General features: G+C 50.0%; 1 protein-coding gene across 1 annotated transcript in view; it reads left to right on the top strand.

The window, feature by feature from the left end:
• Positions 1 to 22,477, top strand: part of ANKMY2 (ankyrin repeat and MYND domain containing 2) — a 41,136-nt gene that overhangs the window by 16,432 nt on the left and 2,227 nt on the right. Inside the window, exons 3-8 of the mRNA XM_004582469.3 lie at positions 2,860 to 2,998; positions 3,852 to 3,950; positions 9,671 to 9,831; positions 14,422 to 14,636; positions 16,286 to 16,421; positions 21,398 to 21,526. Coding sequence (XP_004582526.2) covers positions 2,860 to 2,998; positions 3,852 to 3,950; positions 9,671 to 9,831; positions 14,422 to 14,636; positions 16,286 to 16,421; positions 21,398 to 21,526 — 879 coding nt within the window. The remainder of the gene's footprint in view (positions 1 to 2,859; positions 2,999 to 3,851; positions 3,951 to 9,670; positions 9,832 to 14,421; positions 14,637 to 16,285; positions 16,422 to 21,397; positions 21,527 to 22,477) is intronic.

Raw genomic sequence — 22,477 nt, forward strand, 5'->3', positions numbered from 1 at the left:
GCGCCAGTTCAAGTCCCACTTCCAGTCCAGCTCCCTGCTAATGCGCACTGGAAAAGCAGTGAAATGTGGCCCAAGGACTTGGGCTTAGGCACCCACATGGGAGACCCAAATGAAGCCCCTGGCCCTCAGCTTCTGTGTGACTGTGCCTGGGCATTGCAACCATTTGAGAAGTAAAACAGAGGATATAATATCCCTCTCTGTAACTCTGCTTTTCAAATAAATAAAACATCTTTTAAAAAAAATTGACGAGTTACAGAGAACACTTCAATGGCATTTTGTGTGTATCACTACTTTCTAACTTAGACAGGGAGTGGCATGTTAGCATTTTTGTTTTCTGATACTGGTTATTCCGTATTTATAACTAGGGGATAACATTTTCAGTTTGCTGCCTAAGTCATTGTAAGCAAGAACATTTTCTGCTTCTAGTGTATCAGCAGTTTTCTTTGGACACATTCAGTTTCTTGTCTGCATATTAAACTGAAATGCTGCAAAAAAGAGTAGAATGATTATGGTGGTTTTCTATCATTATGGAACATCAAAATTTATAATTATCTTTTTTCTTCTTTGTCCACTGAATAAAGGTGATCTCAAGAAACAAAATAATGCATGGCAATTATTTTACATAAAATTTCAATCATTTTGCATTGTTTTGCATTTTTTTTTTTTAGGATTTACTTTCCTTTATTTAAAGGGTTGAATTACTTGCAGACAGCAAGAGGAAGAAACATCTGTGGTCAGCCGGTTTACTCCCCAAATGGCTGCCATCGGCCAGGGTTGGGCCAAGCCTGAGCCAGGAGCCAGGAACTCCCATCTGGGTCTTCCATGTGGCTGGCAAGGGTCCGTGCACTTGAGTCGTCTTCTGCTGCTTTCCTGAGCACATTAGCAGGGGGCTGGATCCGAAACAGAGCAACTGGGACTCAGAGTTGCACTCTAATGCAGGATGCCAGCACGGCAGGTGGTGGTGTTACCCTCTGTGCCACAGTGCTGGCTCCTTTCCTGAAATTTCACACTGTAAAATTGGCACAGGAGATAGTGAAGTATGTGTGATTTACAGTTCTTTGAAAAGTGAGCAGAAATGTGTCCCATCGCACAGGTCTTCCAGGATCACCTATCACAGCTCTACAATTTGATGGAGGCACATACACTGCCTTGTACACAGGAAGAAACAGCCAGTGTAGTGAGCTCTTCTCAGAAAGAGGCGCTCTCATTAGTTGGATCTAAGCACCTGTTCCTGGGGCAGGTATTGTGGCAAAACTGGTTCAGTGGTCAGCTATGATGCAACATAGCAAAGCAAGTGGGGATCCACCCATGGCTGTTCAGCCTTCCCATCCAGCTTCCTGCTAATGCACCCGGAAAGGCAGCAGCAGGTGGCCCAGGCCCCCGGATCCCTGCCTCCCCAGTGGGAGTGCCGGCTGGAGTTCCTGGCTCCTAGGTTAGGCCTGGCCCAGCCTTGACTCTTGCAGGCATTTGGACGGGACCTCTCTGTCTTGCCCTCTTTCTGTTACTTGGCCTTTCAAATAAAGAAATCTTTATTCACACACAGAATTCCTGCTAAAGTAACAGTTGGTGAAGGGGTGGGGTAGAAGAGAGAAGAAGAAAGAGAAAAGAAAGTAGGAGGGAGACGGACAGGGGAAGGGCAGAACGATGATTGCAGAATGTGGTGAGACAAGGCGGGAAGGACAGTACAACCCGGGATCCAACGGCGGTGCATGTCTCTGTTGTTCTTGGCAGCTCGTCATGTTGCGTTTTTCACAGTAGGACAGTTTTGCACTCTGGGGATTGTTTTCAGAGCTAGACAAGCTCTAGCTGTAGGATGGGATCCCTGGATGATGAACGCCTGCCTGTCTGGAGAACAGACATCACTCAGCTTCCTGGTGGAAGTCTGAAATCTAACAGCTTGCACAAGTGGCTTTTTTCCCTCTTGTCGTACTCTGCTCTCCCATGTCCCCCCTTAACTGTACAAGTTTTTCAGCAAGTGATTGAGTTTTTAATTATAGTTTATTTTCATTGTATTTGAAAGTTAGATAGTCAGAGACAGGTCTTCTCTGTGCAGGTTCAGCTCCCTGCCCCAACTGCTTCCCAATGGCTGCACCAGCTAAGGCTGGCCTGGGTTGTAACCTGGAGCTCTGTCCGGGTCTCCCATGCAGGTGGAACAGGGATCCAACCTAGAGCCACCTCCCAGGCTGCACTGCCTTATCAGGAAGCTGAACTGAAGGCAGAGGAGGCAGGACTCAAAGCAGACTCTCCAGTGTGGGTCACAGGTGCCCTGGCACAGGCCACTGGCAGCTGCTGGGCAGTGAAAGTCTAATGATCCCTGGCCACGCCAGCCCAGCTGTGGGTGCTCCCTGTAGAAACACCCAACGACGAGGGGCTTAAAGTGAGACCCTTCTTTTTGTCAGATTGCCTTGCTTTCCAAGTAACCTAGATTACTCCCACTGAGTTGCCTCTTCTGTAACCACCTGAAAATTCCAGACTCCCCTCTGACTGTCCTGCCAGGAACCTGCTGAGAAGGACAGGATGCTGTGATGCAGAATCCATTAGCATAAGGATCCGTGAAGGACTGCCAACACCCAAGCCATGTGCACGGTCCCAATGCCATTAGCTACCAGGCCCACTGACCATGGCTGAAGTCTTCTTTGAATGTGTTTAATAATGTGTGAGCTCAGAAAACGACCTCTGTTCCTCAGGAGAAAAAGTCACAGAGAGAAGTGAATATAGAAATACAGTTCTTTGGATTTGCATCACTGTACTGATGAAACCTGTACTTGGTGTCTGTGGTTCAGTAACTTGGTTGCAGAAATTGTTGATAGATGAGAGGTCAGTAGATAAAGCTGATCCGTCTTCATCTTTCTGTCGAAGAACGGGATGACTCCCCTGATGCACGCAGCGTACAAAGGGAAGCTGGACATGTGCAAGCTACTTCTGCGCCACGGAGCTGATGTGAATTGTCATCAACATGAACACGGATACACGGCCCTCATGTTTGCTGCGCTCTCGGGTGAGGTCTTGGCACGTGGTATATTCGTTCATGTATGCCACCTGTATACATTTTTATAACTATACATTGTAAATAAGGTCAGTGCATTTCTCTGATTTTATTAACTTTAAGATCAGCTTGTAGGGAAGAAGTGCAACTGGCCCATCAATATTTAAAGCCCTCAAAGGGCGATCAAACGGATGCAAAGAAGAACGACCCAGGGTCGTCTCTCACTGTGCCATGGTGACAAAGGCTAGGACACAGAGATGGCAACCAGGGCCTTCTGTGCTCTACACCAGGCGTGGGTTTCAGTCCAGCTTGATTGGGCCACTGCCTGGCAGGCCCAGGCCTTTGGTAGAGCATTGTTTCCCAGGAAATGTGGCTGAGGAAGTCATCATAACGCAGACTTGTGGTCCCGCTAGTGAAGGGCTGTGAGCGAGTAACTGAAATTGTGTAGCTAGGGGACAGGCAGGTGCATTTCAGTTATTTCAGAGCCTGGAGGTATGAGGGATGGCAGGGCTTAGAAGACATTGAAAGGAGTATCTGTTCATTCTGCTTTTTTCCATGTTCGTTTTAATTTTACACAAAGCATTTCGCATTGGGAAAATGATACGTCTTGATTTGAAAAGTGATATCAACTCCATACCCTATGTGTAATGCTTGATTCGTTTCTCAGAAAACAGCATTAATTTTTAAGTGGATTCCATAGCAGTTTATTCTACGATGTTAATGACTTGTATAACGGGAGAAGAGACGCTATCACAGAGTGGAAACCTGAGAGTCGTTAGTGGGGAAGGGGCCTAGCGGGTTCTGAAAGAAGAGTGTGCATTGTGCGTGTCTTCAGGTTAACAGCTGCAGTGCCCTTCAATTCCAGGGAGCAAGGACATCACCTGGGCCATGCTGGAAGCCGGCGCGGAGATGGACGTGGTCAACTCTGTGGGAAGGACGGCTGCTCAGATGGCCGCCTTTGTGGGTGAGTGTCGCTGTAGCCTCACGTTCAGGTGCACCCGACATTTCCTTTAGGGGAAAAGGAGCATTTTACTCACTGTCCTACCTACTTTAAAAACAAAGCAGAAGTACTTACAGGCCACCCTGGCTTAACGAAATCCAGAATGATGCCTCAGGGAAAATGAACAGCTATGTTAAGTCTTTATTTGGTGGCACACACTGACATCTGAACCCCATTAATTGTAATTGAAAGCTTTGGAGGAGTTTATGCTAGTTCCCTCACGCAACAAGTTTAAGCTAATGTTTAAAAACAAATTGTGTGACTGGCAAGATGGTTCAACTGGCTAATCCTTCACCTACAAGTGCCAACATCCCATGTGGGTGCCAGTCATGTCCCAGCTGTTCCACTTCCAATCTAGCTCCTTGTTTATGGCCCGGGAAGGCAGTAGAGGATGGCCCAAAACCTTGGAACCTTGCACCCATGTGGGAGATCTGAAGAAGCTCCTGGCGCCTGATGTCGGATCGGCTCAGCTCTGGCTGTTGCAGCCATTTGGGGAGTGAACCAGCGGATGGAAGCTCTTTCTGTCTTTCTCTCCTTTTCTCCTTCTCTGTGTAAATCTGCTTTTCTGATTTAAAAAAAAAAGGCAAAACAAAACTATGAAATGTGAGATCACCGGTTCTGAGATGACATGTTACCTGGGCCACTCTGAAATTCTTTTGAGAAGTGGTTATGGGTTATTACAAGGATTAGGAGGGTTGAAAGAATGAAAGGGCTTTCTACGTGGTGGTGAATAAATGGTGTTATTGTTACTGCTCATAAGTACGACAATCCTTCCGTTCTCTTTGAGGAAGGAGGGCCTACTGCTTCTTTGTCCCCTTCAGCCATAGGCACTGATTTTGTATGCCCAGTCCTCCTGCTTGCCACAGCATAGGTTCAGAGGAGAACAGCAGGAAATACTTAAGCAGTGATGTTTTGGCTGATTGACTTGATGGTAGAGCGAGTCCAGTCATAGGAAAATGAAGACAGAAGCATGCTTTACTGGGAGTGCAGTCAGTGGCCCAGTGGGGACTAACTCAACAGTTAGGGTTCACAGCCCATGTATCATTCTAGAAGCCTTGGTTATAGTCATGAACAAAGCATAGGATGTCTGCCCTTTTATGGCATTTAGAGGCTAAGCTTTGTGACAAACAGTGTGGAAATGTTCTCCAAGGGAGGCCCAAAGGGATCCATGGGATTCTTTCGTAGAAAAACGAAATCTTCCTTCCCTTTGCAAGGGAAGGTTTTGAGAGGCTGTACCTTTAGCAGTGGGAATGAGGTTTGTGGATGAGAATGATGTATCACACTATATTTCATTCATTTCTCGAAACTGCTGATAGCTGCTGTTGGCATGACAGCTTGAAATATTCACGTTTTAACTTAATTTCAGCAGGAATCTGAAAAAAAAAGGAAGGCCTTGTAGTGCAAGTTTCAGGGAACTATTTTATCTCCTAGAGTTAGGGACCCCCAAATCACCTCCAAAATAGTGTGAGGGTTTCAGGACAGTGGGAAAGGAGCACTCATGTTAAATCTGGAAACGTGGGCCTTAAACTGAGTCGGATTTGGGGCACCCCTTGGATTTCAGGGGGCTCCTATTTTGTGCTCGGTGTGCAACGGAGCAAGTTGTTTGCCAAGATTCCCATTATGTCTGTGATGTAACCCAGTAGAGCCAGAGCTGAAGTCGCTAGAGCCCATAACTAGGAACGCGGGTACCTCTTCTTATGGCTCTTAAGTCAGCATTCTGATGTTTAACTGAACAATGCAAGATCAACAGAAACGGAAGGTAGAGACTGCCTACCGTCCCATCCGAAACAAAAGCAGTATTTGTGTTGAACGTTCCCACTAAGTTCACACACAGAAAATTACATCACAACCTCTCGGTTGGGTTCGTGGTTTCCAGATAATTGCATTTTTTTTTTTTTTTTTTTTAGTAAGAAAGATTTATTCTAAAGGTAGAGTAATAGGGAGAAACACACACAGAGAAAATCGATCTTGTATCTGCTGTTTCACTCCCCAAATGGACTGAGTAGCCAGGGTTGGAGCAGGCCAAAGCCAGGAGCCTGGCACTCCATCCCGGTCTTCCATGTGGGTACATGGGTACACAGGCATCTTCTGCTTTCTCAGGAGCATTAGCAGGAAGCCGGATCCAAAATGAAGCAGCTGGAGCTGAAAGCAGCACCCATGCGGGATGCAGGCATTGTAGGTGATAGCTTATGCTGCTTACCCCAGCTCAGGCGAGGAAATAAATGCAGTTACAGCAACAGCTGCCTGTCGTTATCCTGCACCGCAAATATTCCACAGAACATTCAGCTCTGCTTTCTCGACACAGTTTAGACCGCTTCACTGCAAGTAAGGCAGTGACCACCTTTGCTCTCATCCCTTGTACATGTTAGTACTTTGATATCTCTGAGAAGTATTCCTGCAGGTGAAATTGCTGAGCAAAGGGTGCGTATATATATATATATATATAGCTTTAATTTGAATGTGAACCAGAATTACCTTTCTTTTTTTTTTTTTTTTTTTTTTTTTTAAAGATTTTATTATTATTGGAAAGCTGGATAGCTGGATATACAGAGAGGAGGAGAGACAGAGAGGAAGATCTTCCATCCGATGTTTCACTCCCCAAGTGAGCCGCAATGGGCCGATGCGCGCCGATCTGAAGCCGGGAACCAGGAACCTCTTCCAGGTCTCCCACGCGGGTGCAGGGTCCCAAAGCTTTGGGCCGTCCTCGACTGCCTTCCCAGGCCACAAGCAGGGAGCTGGATGGGAAGTGGAGCTGCCGGGGTTAGAACTGGCTCCCATATGGGATCCCGGGGCTTTCAAGGCGAGGACTTTAGCTGCTAGGCCACGCCGCCGGGCCCAGAATTACCTTTCAAAGGATGGGACAGTTCACATTAGTAGCCTCTGCTTCACTCCCCAAATAGTTGCAATAGCCAGGGCTGGACCAGGCTGAAGCCAGGAGCCAGGAACTTCCAGGTCTCCCACATGGATGGGTACAGGGCCCAACACTGAGGCCGTCTGCTGCTGCCATCCTAGGTGCATTCGCAGGGAGCTGGCTCAGAAGTGGAGCAGCTGGGATTCGAACCAGCATACCTTCAGGATGTTAGCATTTTAGGCAGCAGCCTAACCCAGTGCACTTCAGCAGCAGCCCCTCCATTATTTCCACCCCTGGACTTTCCAGACTTGACATTTGCATTTCAGCTTTTCATGGTTTCCATCTTTGAACTTGTGTGCTTTGAGATAATTTGGTTTGTTTGCTCTCAACCGTGCTCGGTGGCCTGCAGGATTGCCTCTGCCAGTGTGCCTGTTAATTTTTAAAATCAGAATCTTTCTGTGATTGCTGAGAATGGGGGTGTGTGCTGCGAAGGGACCTGCATGGCCGAAACACAGGTGTTGGCTGCCTGGGGCCGCAGTGCTGCCAGTCATACCACGCATGGCCACTCTAGAGCGAGCCTCGGAGCTGCTGCAGGACTCGGGCACTCTACCCTGAGCCGCCACGTGCAGCCCACAGGGCCGTGGAGGGAAGTGCTGCGCTCCGGTGTCCTTAGGTCCAGGGCCGCACACCATTCGAGGCACAAAAGGAACTGCCCCCCTCCCAGGTTCTCCAAGGATACATCACCTCCACTGCCCACCTGCGCAGGATGCAATGAACAGACCACCTCTACTATCTCACGTGTAGGTGCAGTCACTTGACGCCATGTTGCGGTCCCATAGCAGGATGGAGTCTCAGTGAGCAGGGACCACAAGGGACTGCTAGGACACCCTCCCAAGGACTTACAGCCTGTGGGCTCTCGCCCCCACAGCAGGTAGAAAGGAGCAGGAAGTGTCTGTCCCAGCAGATTCCACTGCGCCCGACAGAGGCTCCCCGCTTGCCCAAGGCAGCCAGGGTCTGGGAGAAGCAACGTTCAGATGCCAGCGGGGGAACAGCACCTCTGTGAGCACTTCTGAGGCCGGAGATAGCTCAGACAGTCCTCGGGATCACCACAGGCTCCCAGAGCCCAGAGCTCTGCTCTAATTCATTCACAAATTCAGAGACTGGGGGAGCTGGAACAAGTTCAATCATAATAATACTGCTAATAACGTGTTTAGTAATAACAGCGTACAGGGTACGTTTACATTTTGTGTGAGTGCCACTGGGTGTGGTTAAGCAAGAGTGACAGCCATTTGTGTGGCTGGACTTCCGACTCATCAACTATTATGAAATACCCGATGGGGGCTGGTGCCGTGACATACTGGGCTCGGCCTTCCTGTACCCGTGGCACTAGCATCCCATAGGGGGATGTGGATGCAGAAGTTTATGCTACAACATAGCAAGTTGTGGCTGCTGCATTTGCAATCCAGCTCCCTGCTGATGCCTCCCTAAGGCAGCAGCGGATGGGCCCAGGCACCTACAAGGGAGACCCAGAAAAAGCTCCTGGCTCGACTTTCACCTGTCACAGCTCTGAGTATTGTGGTCATTTGGGGAGTGTGCCAGCAGATGAAAGATCTCTCTGTGTCATTCCTTCTTTAGTTATGCCTTTCGAATAAAAATAAAGATTGTTTTTAAGTTGGGGGAGTGGAGAGAAATACTCAATGGAGTTATAAATTGAGCTTGAGAGACTTAATTATTTGAAGAGTTACAGAAGAAGAGAGGTCATCCATTTGGTTCACTCCCCAGATTATCACAATGGGGGAGGCCTAGGCCTGGCTGAGGCTAGGAGCTAGGAACTTGGTGCCACCTGGGTGCCCAAGGCCTTGGTCTGTGTTTGCTGCTGTTTCCAGGTTATCAGCAGGGAGCTAGATCAGAAGTGAGCAGCCGCAACTGGAACTGGCACCCATATGGTAGGCTGACGTCACAGGTCGTGACTTTACCTGCCACAACATAGGGCCAGCCCCTCTCTAAAATATTTTCTTCTTTTCCTCCTCTTCTGTTCTTCTTTCCTAAAAAGTAAATATATTGGGCCCGGCGGCGTGGCCTAGCAGCTAAAGTCCTCTCCTTGAAAGCCCCGGGATCCCGTATGGGCGCCGGTTCTAATCCCGGCAGCTCCACTTCCCATCCAGCTCCCTGCTTGTGGCCTGGGAAGGCAGTCGAGGACGGCTCAAGGCTTTGGGACCCTGCACCCGCGTGGGAGACCCGGAAGAGGTTCCTGGTTCCCGGCTTCAGATCGGCGCGCATCGGCCCATTGCGGTTCACTTGGGGAGTGAAACAGTGGATGGAGGATCTTCCTCTCTGTCTCTCCTCCTCTCTGTATATCCGGCTTTCCAATAATAATAAAAAATCTAAGGAAAAAAAAAGTAAATATATTAAAGCATGTTGACTTCACAAGAAAAATGGGAGTAACTCATGTAAAAAAAAAATCAGGGCCCGACACGGTAGCCTAGTGGCTAAAGTCCTTGCTTTGCACATGCCAGTTCATGTCCCAACGGCCCTGCTTCCCGTCCAGCTCCCTGCTTGTGACCTGGGAAAGCAGTCGAAGATGGCCCAAAGCCTTGGGACCCTGTACCCGCGTGGGAGACCCGGAGGAAGCTCTTGGCTTCTGGCTTCAGATCAAATCAGCTCCAGCCATTGCAGCCAGTTGGAGAGTGAATCAGCAGATGGAGAATCTTCCTCTCTGTCTCTCCTCCTCTCTGTACATCTGACTTTCCAATAAAAATAAATCTTTTTTAAAAAAATCCAGAGACTGTCTCATTTTTATAATAAAATGCATTTTCTGTTTTCCCATTGAAAGGTCAACATGACTGTGTGACGATAATCAACAATTTCTTCCCACGAGAGCGGCTGGATCATTACACCAAGCCCCAGGGACTGGATAAAGAGCCAAAGCTGCCCCCAAAGCTGGCAGGCCCGCTGCACAAACTCATCACCACCACGAACCTGCACCCTGTCAAGGTAGTTGATCGCACGCGCTCGGTGTCAGGATGCCATGTCAGCATCCAAGCTGCCCATCTTGCGCGGGGTCCTAGCTGAACTGGGTCGGGCTTGGCAGCCTGGAACAGATGGCAAAGGAGGGAAAGCTCAGCCACGAACAGGGTTTGACTCTGGAGCTCGCTCATGAGAGCCCATGGGAGCTTGCTCGGGCTCAGACTTGCTCCAGAGGGACAAGGGAGTCCAGCTTTGTCTCCACGTCTGCCCTTGGCTGAGGCCTGTGCCCAGAGCGAAAGAACAGCCCCTACCTTGGCACCAAGGGAGGTGGCTGCTTTTACTGGTTCAAAGACAGAGCAAGACAGACATTGGACCCACAGTGGTCAGGCCTGGGCCAGCGTGACACTGGGAGCCAGGAACTCCATCCCAGTCTCCCTCGTGGGTGGGAGGAACCCAAGTGCTGGAGCCTTCATCTGCTGCCATGCAGGGAGCCTTAGCAGGAAGCAGAGCTGGGACTCAAAGGCAGGCACCCTTGGATGGGACGGGTATCCTTACTGGTGTCTTCATTGCTCGGCCAACAAGCACCTGTCCCCCGCGGCTGCCCGGCTGAGGTCAGGTGTCTGGAGGCGGCGGCCTCTCGGATTCCTTAGGCGGCAACATTCTTAGCATGTGCGAAGACCCTACCAAGAACATGGCCAGTGAGTTACCCTGCTAGAAAAGAGCCTCAGATGTAGTCGGGAACACATCTTCCATGCACGTGACTCTCTGAGGCCTTTGAACAACACAGCTGTTCCAGAGGTCGGGCAGACAAATACATGGTTTCTGCGAGAAACTGCAAAAGCAGTTCAGGACTATTCCCGCTCTCCAGATTCTTATACAGCCTTTGGTTTGGGTTCCCAAAATCCCGTGTTTGTGTCTCCTGCTGTGGAGGGAATGCAGTTTTCACTCCCAGTCCTTGCCCTCGTGTGAGGTGCACCAATGAGAGCAGGATTAATTCAAAGGGAGGCAGAGAGTGCACCCTCAGGCATGGGTAACCCGCCAGGAGGGACGCTCACCATGACAGACCCAGAGGAGAGAGGATGGGAGAAAGCCAGGCCAGGAAGGGCTCTGCCGCCTCCCGCGGTGCCCTTCACGGGGTAGGCAGTGTGTGTACAACGGGCAGGGAGTTTGAACCAGCTCTAGCGTGGGCAAGGTCTTCTGGGTGCTTCATGGCATCTGCACATGGAATTCATCATGACGTCTCCTCCATCAGGGTCCCCGAGTGCATCATGGGAGACGGGGGTGTGCTGGATTGGCATGCAAGAGGGTGGAGCTAACGCGCAGGGCTGCAAGACAGACATTGAGAGAGTCCGCCAGTTCGTTTTTCCAGTGACTCGCTGCCTGGTGTGCGTCTCACCAACATGTGTGACGGGAGGGAGAGCGTAGCTGCCCTGCCCTGCCCTGCCCTGCCCTGCCGTGGCTTCTGCTTGGTGCTTGTGTGGTGCAGGCCAGCCTGGAGACAGGTGGTTTTTTTTTGTTTGTTTGTTTGTTTGGCTTTGCTTGCTTTTCGGAACTACTCCCTGCCTTTTAAGTTTATGTTTGTACTACTTAAGATTACAACAGGCTCTCTGGAATAATGTCTAATGCCTCCATGGAACCCATTCTGTTGTGGTTAAATTTTAAGAGTCAATTAACATTCGATTGCTTTAAAAGGTGTGCATCTTGATTGAATTGGGTTAAGGGTGTGTGTGTGTGTGTGTGTGTGTGTGTGTGTGTGTGTGTGTGTGTGGGCAGTACATTGGCAAAGGAACATAACTTACAGCCTACATGGATTCTTTGAGAGCTCTGAGTTTGATAAAGGAGACAGTTCCATCCATAGCACCCTCCTGCAGAGCCTCCTGCTCCCTGCAGGTGCGTCCAGTCTGGATGCCCCGGATGTGAAAGCTGCCCCGGTGGCTTTTGTTGTGGCTGTCTTCCGTCACGTCACCCCTCTTCGTGTCCTCATGTTTTTTTCTATGGAATATCATGGGAGAAGTTTCGCAGAGCCACTGTGTAAAATCACGCAGATTTTGAAGCACGCACTGAAAGTTGCCTTCCTCATTGCGGCGTGCTCAGCGTAGCTGTGATTGTGCCCCGCTGAGTGACTGCCATAGCAGTCAGGGCATGTTTGTTTCCCAGCAGGAGCCTGGGCAGTTGTGCCCACGACCCAGAACGTAATAGTTAGTGGGCAGCAACACACAGTCCAAGCAAGCAGTGCAGCACGGGAAGGCAGCAGGTGGACACAGAGCGAGTCCATCTTGCCTGTTTGCCAGGATTGTTGCTTCAGCATTTCATTTTATTTTATTTTTTGTAAGTATTTTATATTTGCTAATCTTTATGTAGTTGATTAGGGTACAAAGGGCCAAGGGCTACAGAAAAGTGGGTAAGATCATTGTTTCCACAATCTCTCTCTCTCTTTTTTTTTCTGTATCTGGGGTAAAGGGGGAGATAAAGAGAGAAGACCCACCCAGCCTCCCACCCAGCCTCCCACCCATCCCAGGTCCCTGACATGGGACATGCTCCGAGGGTCCTGCTCAAGTGGTTTTGATAGTTCAACAGTTCTTTATTGCCGCCAGTCCTGCCATTCCAAGCACGATGAAATCTCTCCAGAATCCACTGGCTGACATGGTCCACCTTAGAGTCTCCGTTTGCCCAGATTTTCGCTCAGCAGTTCATTTTAAATATAAGGTTTAAAAGATGTTAAAGGAGTGGCAAATGGCACCACACAGACGTGTTCCAAGACGGCAGTCCTCTGGGAGACAAGCCGCCACCCGACAGGCATCCCTTCACTCCTCTTCCGAAAGTCGGAATCCGGATTTCCTTTATGATGCCTTAACCATCACGGCGCAGCAGCAACAGGAAGGCAATGTGGGCGGACACTGTTCTTTCGTGTGTCACTGTGTGAGTGCTTCATGGCTCCACTGTGGTTATTGTGCCTCTGTGTGCATTTACTGTGTGCAGTCAAACAAAGGCTGTGCCCTCCAAGAAAATTCCATTAATATGAGTTCCATTTGAACTCCTTCAGAAGCATTCCTGGCTTTAAGATCCTGCACTTTGTTTATAAACTCTGGAAGTCAAAATTATTGATTCCACATCTTTAAAAGACTGTGGTTAGCCAGAAGTATAAAGAAATAGTCAATGAGTGTTCTCCACCATCAATTAATTTCTGCTATCCATTTTGTCGGGAGGGGGGGTAAACAACAGAATTTTCCAGTAAGAATTCTGATTATGCTTACTCTGTTAAGTCTCATAGTGCGAAGTGTTGCATTCTAAGTAAAATAGTAGGTAAAATTTAGTAGTGTCAAAAATAAACGAGAGAACAGGTCAGTATTCAGCCCAGTGTGTTAATACCACTAACTACGATGTCAGCATCCCGTGTGGACGCCCATGGGAGTCCCAGCTGCCCCTGCTCTCTTCCAGCTTCCTGCTGCCTGCTAATGAGTCGTGGAAAGCAGAGGAAGATGGCCCAAGTACTTGGCCTCTGCACCCAAAGGCTACCCAGGTGCACCTAGGAGTCCCTGGTGGTGATCTAGTCCAGCCCTGGTCCTTGTGGCCATTTGGGGAGTAAACCTCAAGATGGAAGACACCTATCCTCATTTCTCTCTCTCTCTGTAACTCTGCCTTTCAAAGAAATTAAAACAGTGAAAATCTTCTAATTCCAAGGACATTGATTCTATACTAACTTTTTCAAGTTTTAGACGGGGCATAGATTTTATTCACTTAAATAAATGCTCTTTGTGCTTAAGGAAAAGAATGTAACTCCAGAAACCTTCTCATGGTTTTCCTTGAGTTTTCTAATCCCCAGGTTGAGTATTTAGCAACTGCAGTGTCTGCACCCTGTGCCTACGCCTGAACCGCGTTGCCCATGTACTCACAGTGCTGTCATAAGCCACCCTAGGTCTGTGTGCCATCGGCGCACTCCCGCGGGTTGCTCTCGTGGGGCCTGCTGTGTGCAGCTTAGGGGCCCTGAGGGCTGCTGCGGAAGGTAGGGGTTTATGGTCTCCTCTTCGATCCGGTCTCCTTCCTATGCTTAATCCCACACATCCTCAGGGAAACGCTCACAGAGAATTGCAAATTCATATCAGAGTAAAACACGTTTCATTTCTAGAGTTCTTCCTGTAAAATTACAGTTTTCTTCTCATCAGTAAGAACTGTAGTTCTAGCAACAAAAATCTAGAACTTTGTAGTGTGAGCTAAGAGTGGTTGTTCGGTGGCTGGATTCTAGATATGATGGGCGTGCAAGCGTGTCATGTTTAGCTTTAGTAGAAGTGCTTTTAGCAGAGACCGCAAGCCAGGGGCTCAGCGTTGTGCTCGAATGCTCCGTCTTAGCTAGCAGGCAGCTCAGTGTTGCCCTGCATGGATGATCCATTTCAGCCACAAGGCAGATCACGTCACAGCTTTAACAGAGGGAGGCGAAGAGACTGCAGTCCCTCCGTGGAGCGCCCCATCGCTGAGAATGGATGGTAGCGTGCCTTCCAGTTTGAACTGGCAGGGTGACACTGTTGTCCTAGGTAGGGCCTTATCTGGCAGTCCTTCGGAACCCGTCGAGCAAGTGCCCCGATTTGTGCCAGGCTCTCAGTCTGCTCCACCTCTTCCTAGATCGTCATGCTTGTGAACGAGAATCCCCTGCTGGCGGAGGAAGTAGCCCTGAACAAGTGCTACAGAGTGCTGGACCTGATCTGCGAGAAGTGCATGAAGCAGAGAGACATGAATGAAGTCTTGGCTATAAAGATGCACTATATCAGCTGTCTGTTTCAGAAGTGCATCGGCTTCTTGAAGGATGGAGACAATAAGCTGGACACTTTGATCAAGAGGTACTGTTCTTCCCGTGCTGAGTTCTCAGCAGGCTCAGGTGCACCCTATTGTACTACATGAATTGTCATTAAGGATTTAAAAATGAAGCATTTTAGTGGCAGTCGGAATGTTGGAGCTCACGTTCAAGCTTCAAAAAGCAGGGACACAGGCCCGGTGTAATAGCGTAGTGGTTTAAGTCCTTGCCTTGCACGCGCCGGGATCCCATATGAGCGCCAGTTCTAATCCCGGCAGCCCTGCTTCCCCTCCAGCTCCCTGCTTGTGGCCTGGGAAAGCAGTCAAGGACAGCCCAAAGCCTTGGGACCCTGCACCTGCGTGGGAGACCTGGAAGAGCTCCTGGTTCCTGGCTTTGGATTGGCTCAGCTCTGACCGTTGCGGCTGTTGGGGAGTGAACCATTGGACAGAAGATCTTTTTCTCTGTCTCCTTCTCTGTATATCTGCCTTTCCAATAAAAATAACTAAATCTTAAAAAAAAAAAAAAAAAAAGCAGGGACAGGGCAGACTCATGGTGACATGGTTAAGTCACCACTTGGGACATCCACATCCCAAAACAGAGTGTCTGGTTCAAATCCCAGCTTTCTGCTTTGAATCCAGCTTCTTGCTAATGCTCACTCGGGGAGGCCGACTTCTCTCCCTCTCCCTCAGTGCCAGGTCTGAGTGAATTCTGGGCTCTTGGCTTTGAGCTGGTTTACCCCTGGCCGTTCAGACATCTGAGAAGTGAATCAGTGGATCAAAGATCTCTCTTCCTGTGTCCTGTCTTTCAAATAAAAGGAAAATAAGATTTGTTTATTTTGCAGACAGGATTGTAGAGAGAAGGGGAAACGCGCACACATTCACACACACAGAGATCCCCCCATCTGGTTCACTCCCCCAAATGGCTGAAATGGCCAGGACTAGGCTGGGCTGAAGCCAGGAACCAGGAACTCCCTCCAGGTCTTCCAGGTGAATGTCTGGGACCCAAGTGCTTGAACCATCTTCCACTGCTATCCTGGTGCACTGGCCGGGAGCTGGATCAGAAGCGGAGCAGCCAGGACTCAAACCGGTGCTCATGTGGGATGCTGACATTGCAGACCGCAGTTTAACTCTGCAGGAAATGGGCAGTAATTATCCTTAGACTGATCATTCTAGATCATTCTATCTGTGCTTTTCACAGTGACTTTTGTTGCTGTCACTGATAGATGCATAAGGGAAGGAAGGTTTGCAAACGTGCAGTTGAACATGTGAAGATGAACGTGTCCCTGGTCCACACTGGAGTTAGAGCAGCTTGTGGTGCTGGCCCTGATGTGACTCAGTTCCTGTCCCTTCGGACCTGTGCGGTGCCCTTGTTCTGACCTCCAGACACCAAATTGTCCTGCAGCTGATCGAGAAAGGGTACCTGACACAGACAGGGAGAACTTGCTGAGTGTTCCTTCAGCCTGCAAGTCGCTGGCATGATGATAAGCAAACAGCTAATCCTCTGGCAGGACTCAGCTTTCCATATGCATCAGAGGGTCCCAAAACCCAGCCTGCAGGTGGGACAGCAATTGGACCAGGCCTAACCCTACCCTCTGAACATCTCATGTAGCAAAGCAGGGATGGGAAGCTTGTGGGTCCAGCCAGGGCTGGAGCCGGGTGGTCCAATGCCACTCACTTGCTACAAACTGTCTTTCAGCCTGTTGAGAGGCCGCGCGTCCGATGGCTTCCCGGTGTATCAAGAGAAGGTGGTGCGCGAAAGCATCAGGAAGTTCCCCTACTGCGAAGCCACGCTCCTGCAGCAGCTGGTGCGAAGCATCGCCCCCGTGGAAATTGTAAGCTCCCTGCTGGTCGAGCGAGGTGGGAGGGAGACCCGGCGCCCATGTCCCTCCTTGCTGGCCGTTGGGGGAGGAGTGGACACCTAGCACCCACGTCGTCCCTCCCTGCTGGCCAAATGACCTGGGGTGGGAGGTAGTGGAAACCGGCGGCCACGACCCTCCCTGCTAACCTGGGGGGAAGACCGGCGCCCACGACCCTCCCTGCTAACCGAGTGAGCTCTACAGCGGGGAAGACCGGCGCCCACGACCCTCCCTGCTAGTGAAGGGAGCGAGCTCTGGGGGGAGACCAGGTGCCCGCATCCCTCCCTGCTAGCCCAGCGTGCTGGCGGGGGTCAGGGGGAAGTTGGGTGGGCAGGTGAGGGCAAAGCTGGTGCCCACAGTCCCTCAGGGCTGAAGGCACGTTCTCTCCAGCATTGATTTCATGTCAGAGGATTCCTGGGAGCAAAGATGGAGACGGGTTTGCCCACCATGCACATATTCTGTCTGCGCGTTACCCCTCTGGCTAGACACTTGGTACCTTTTCATAGCTCGGAGTATTTATCAGCATCGTTCTGTGTGAGAGGGTGGGTGCTTACAATGGAAACTCGGGTGTTAAATTCCTCCATGACAACTGTAAAGGTGAGTGCTCTAGGCCATGCACCTGCAGCTCTGTGAGCCTGCCAGTGCCAAGTCTTGCACCAGATTGCCATCGGGGTGGGTACGGGAGTGCGGGGAGTGGCTGCATGGCCGTGGGGAAGCTCACACAGGCTCCTGATGACCTCAAAGGATGTCCCTGCTTGCCACACGCTGCACCCCAGTTCCTCTGATGACACAATGTCTGCACTCAGAAGCCCGGTTTGGATTTCCCAGCCGTGGGAAATGTATTTCTCCTTCCCTTTATTATCTAACTCCAATCAGCCCTTTTGTTGCATGTGTTTCCGCCAGCAGTTTTGCGTAAGATTTTCCCAGGCCTGCCCGTGGTGAGGCGGGCATGTTGACCTTCTCTGTTCTCAGTCATGCTTGAGTATTTTCCATTCAAATCCTTTTCCTGCCTGCCCCCGTCCACAGACAAGAAGTAGAGCCCAAGACCAGGCCCATCCTTGCCTTCCTTCCTCCCTCCCTCCCCGTGGCCAGGGCAGGTCCCTTCAGGCTGCTGGATCGGGCTCAGCATGGCAAACGAGGGCCAGAAGTGGGTCCTGTGTGCTTCCATGCATGCTAAGAATCCACTTGTAAACTGTGAAATAGACAAGATGACCTCATAAAGGCTACCCAGCAATGTATTTGTGAGAATTTCCCTATACTTAAAAAGAGAGAGAGAGCTCTTTTGTTTTTTACTCTTACACGGTAAATTCTTAGGGAAGGGGTTTTGCTCATAGAGTGCCCACCACACTCAGTAAGCCCACGCATTCTCCTGGCGAGATCCTGCCACTGTCTGTTACACAGCGGTGCCAACGGCGTGCTAGAGGGCACCATGGACTGTTCACGTCCCTTTGTGGACAGTGCCCATGCCATTGTCCATCTACACAGCGGTGCCAGTGGCGTGCTGGAGGGCACCATGGACTGCCCACATCCCTTTGTGGACAGTGTCCAGCCCGTTGAGGACGGCAGGTCACCGTCCCTGTGGGTGTGCTTGTGTATAGTCAGGGAGCCACGGCACATTCCTAAAAACCCTGGAGAACTCGTACCCAGCTCCTCTCCTCTTTCCCTTCATGTCTGTCATTTTTCTGATTTTTTTTTGTTGCTGCTTTTCTTGTTCTGTAAAGAGATCCATCCACTGGTTCTTTCCCCAAATGGCTGCATCAGCCTGGGCTGCGCCAGTTTGAAGCCAGGAACCTGTTAGTCCATCCTGTTCTCCCATGAGGTTGAGAGGGATCCAAGTTCATGGATCACTTCTTGCTGTCTTCCCAGGTGGAGCAGCTGGGGCTCCAACCAGGGTTCAGACGGGATGCCGTCATCACGGGCTGCAGCTTGAGCTGCTCGGCCATGAAGCTGGCCCCTGTGTTCACCATCTTGGCCAGTTACTGGAAGATGGCAGTTCAGTTCCGGCTCAAAGTCTCCCCTCGCTTAATACACCTGTGGGGGTGGGGAGGCAGCACAGACATTTGGCCGGAGATGAAGATGCCACTGGGAACATCTGTGTGTCCCATATCAGAGTGCCTGAGTTTGAGGCCAGGCATTGCTTCCAGCTCCAGCATCCTGATAGAACACCTGAACCGAGTTCCTGGCCCCTGGTTTCCACCTGACCAAACGCCCGCTGTGGGAGGCATTTGGGGAATGAAGCGTCAGGTGAAAAATGTGTCCCTTCGTTTCTGTCTCTCTCCGTATCTCTCTGATTTCCAAGATAAAAAAAAATAATAAAAACTTACATATATGTATACTTGACCTTTTGATGTTTAAGCTTTGGGGAAGTTAAAGTCCACAAAATACAAGGGTGATTTATCATGCGTGATTGTATTTTGACTGTGCCTTATAAAGTCCAGCCAATGTAAATAAAATACCACGAGTTTCTGTATTGACATATCTCTCACCACCCAGAAGTGGGTGGTCCAGATCTGGGACAGTGGCTCCCAGGAGCTGGCATCCAAGCACTCCCATCTTGCCCATGTGGGGTTCTGGTACTCACGCTTATAACCACGTATCTGCCAGGCGTTTGTGGCTCTTCCTGCAACCTTACCTCCCTAGCTATAGAAGGCAGGAACCATGGGGTTCGCACATGGGAAACCTAAGCTCTGTAGCTGCCCTCGGTCCATGTCACATGCCCACGTGTAACTGCAGAGACATAACGGCAGGAGGGTGGCTGTAGCTGTCCGCACACTCCTGCTCTGACCAAGGTTGTACTTCTGTTAGTGGGTGAAGTTGAGGACTCTTGTCAGAGAGTGACTGGCAGTGCCCCTGTGAGGGATTCCAGGGGACGTGGTCCCTGCCTGGGAGAAAAACAGAAACAGCCAAAAATAGGAACTGCAAGTCTGCAGGTCAATGTTGGGGGCAGCAGTTCATCATAGGCTGTTGCCGAGGATAATATAATTGGTTTATGGAATCTCATGATGAGAATGCTGATCCTAACCATCTGAGCCATCAAGAGGAGGCTTAGAACAAGGTGGAGAGAGTAGCTAATGTGTTTTACAGAGCTTCCTTTAGAGAAAATAAAATGTTTGTTCTTCAAAAGTTACACAGTCTACCCTATGGGGACAAAACTCCATTGACATCCAATGCTCGTGCCTGTAGCTGGCCTGGGTGGTCAGCCCTGACTAGCAGCGTCACAGCCTTCCTGAACTCCTGAAGCAGTGGGGAGCTCTTCCCCTATCACGATGGCACTCAGACCCAGCCGTCCGTCTCTGAAGATGCCGTTTCTTGGGGTCCCCCACTCAGCTTTCCACTACTGCCTACTCACTGTGGGGCTGTGGCTCGCATCTGTCCTGGAGCTCAGCAGTAAGTGGGGAGGCTGGGCGGAGACGTGGGGCCCCAGCCGCAGAGCAGGTTCCCCTGTTGAAGCTGTGCTGCGTCACCCCTCAACAGTGTGGGCCGTAGCTTCTGGAAGGCTAGCTCGGTTCCCGCATTCATTATATGGGACAGTGTGTGTTTCAGGCTGACTGTCTCTCCCTGGGAGGAGCTGTGGCACCTAGAGAGTTTTTTTGTGTGTTTGTTTAATGAGGCAGGTGATGGTTCGGTGTGACTCTTCACTGGTGCGGCCATGGAGGAAAGTTGAATGTGAAATGCCACTGCTACGGTATTCCGTGGCTGTCCAATGCTCTGTCGGTTCCTGGAGCGGACTACGCTCCTAAGCAGTGTGCCACGTTTGAGGCAAAAGAAGTAGACTGCTTTATAAGTCTTCAGTGTAAGCTAAAGAGCCATTCTCGAACCTTCAGTGTGTCTCAGAATGACCTGCGAATGCTGGTCAGACTGCAGGAGCCTGGACCCTGCTGATTCGGAAGGGATGGGTTTGAAGTTGGAGCAAGGTCTCTGATAGCATCCTCCGGCTGAGCACAGCTACCGGGGGCTCGCATGGCTAAGGAGAGCAGTGTCAGGATCCACCCGCTGAGGCTACGTTTCACTTCCTTTGCCGCCCCTGACCCCCATGACTCCCTGTGATACAGTCTGCGTACCGGAAGAGGGCTTTTCATGTTCTGACTTGAAAGTGCACCCAGTCATTACGGTTTATATTCAGGAAGAGTGCGACTACTGGAAAACGACCATGACTTTTAAAGTGCTTCTGGAACCTATTGTCATCTTTGACTGTCTGAATAAACAGGGTCGGGCAGTGTTCCTGGGAGATCTTGTAAAAATCTCCACTAGGTACAGGTGGTAAGACGGAATAGAAGCAAGTGGCAAGGCGAGGCAAGACTCAACACTTAAAACGGGGCAGAATTCTGATTGAGAATAAACAAGCACATTTGAACATCTCAGAAACGAAATTGGTAGATTTAAAAAATTGGATACCTGTAATTATTTCTGCTTAGGCCTATGTGGGTTTTAATAAGAACATCTCAGATAAACATTCTTCTCAGAAATATGTTGTAAATCCTTCATGACTCACTCTAACTTTCAGTAGCCCTATAATGGCAATTTTCATGTTATTCCATTTTATGCGTTGTTATTACTCAGTGCAGTTTTATGTTTATTACAGAGTCTGGAACATTCTGTGATTTAAAACCTAATTTTACTTGCATTGCACACTAACAGCACATATTTACTTTTAAATGAAGGAAATATTTACTGTATTCAAATCGCACCAAAAATATGTTGTCCCACACCTGAAAGCCCTGTGGACTTTAACTCCAGAACATGGCCGTTTATTTTCTCTTCTTTGGTTGGGATCCCTGACTTCTCACCTGCTTTGTGTAGAAAAACGCTAGCACAAATGCTTTATTTTTTGTCATGAAGAGTGAGTGAACGCCAGCCTCCCTCGTTCGTCTGTCCATGTCTAGACGGCAAGGCTCACGGCATGACCTCGGTGTCTCTGTCCTCTGCGATGTCGCACTCTCTTTTCTTCCCAGGGCTCCGATCCTACTGCCTTCTCTGTACTCACCCAGGCCGTCACTGGGCAGGTGGGCTTTGTGGACGTTGAGTTCTGCACCACCTGTGGAGAAAAAGGAGCGAGTAAAAGATGTTCGGTGTGCAAAATGGTAAGGACGGGGTTCTTGAACATGCATGTGCACCTGGCTTGGTGGGCATCCCAGCTGACAATCGAGCGTTAATAGAATGTAGATGTGATACCAGCGCTTGGAAGGGAGTTTGGGCAGAGATCTGTAGGGTGAGTGTGGTTCTGTGTCCTGTCTCGGCCAGGCTCTGAATCTGTCTAGGTTTCTGTGCTGACCAGCCCACAGAGGGAATGAGCATGAATGCATGCATGGATGTGAGAAAATAAGAGAAAGATTATCTGTAGAGTAAGGGAGACTGAAGCCAGTGCAAAGGTGAAAGCCTACCAGGACAACCCAAGCCAAACTCCTTGGTGACCACCTCTTTATGGGCTCACCCGACAACTTCCTGTTGCCATGTTGAATCCCTGGGAACCACACTGCGCTCTTCTGGCCAGTGTAAAGGACGCCTCTCTGTTCTCACATACACATACTATGCATGTGCGTGTATCCACAGCCACCCCCAGATCAGGTTAATTTCCTGTTCCTTTCGAGACCGCATTTCTAAAGCACCTGGAACCCATCACTGTCCACCATAGTCTATTTCCCCAGCGTCATCTCCTTTAGTTATTCACTTCCCTGGACCCCAGTTTCCTGTAGAATGAGTCATGCTACAGACACCAATGTTCCAGTGCCCAGGGCTTACCACAGCTACCGTAGGCGGTTCTCTTACATTGCTGTGGCTGACCTCAGCTGGGGAAGTGTGCACCTGTGCCTCTCTTGTGCCAGTGGGCCAGGCTGAGCAGTTTCTCAGAGCAATGATGGGGAACAGATGGGTAAATAGAAACACACGAGACCTCCTTAGGGCCTAGTCCTGCGGCCTGGTCTGTCCTCCTGTGGCCTGGTCTGTCCTGCTTTGATGCCAGCACACCGTCTCCACATGAATGCTGCTTGTCTGTTGCTCCATCTCCCCGGACCCAGCCACTGTGAGTCCCTGCT

Source organism: Ochotona princeps, chromosome 20, assembly GCF_030435755.1.
Source record: "Ochotona princeps isolate mOchPri1 chromosome 20, mOchPri1.hap1, whole genome shotgun sequence".
NCBI lineage: Eukaryota > Metazoa > Chordata > Mammalia > Lagomorpha > Ochotonidae > Ochotona > Ochotona princeps.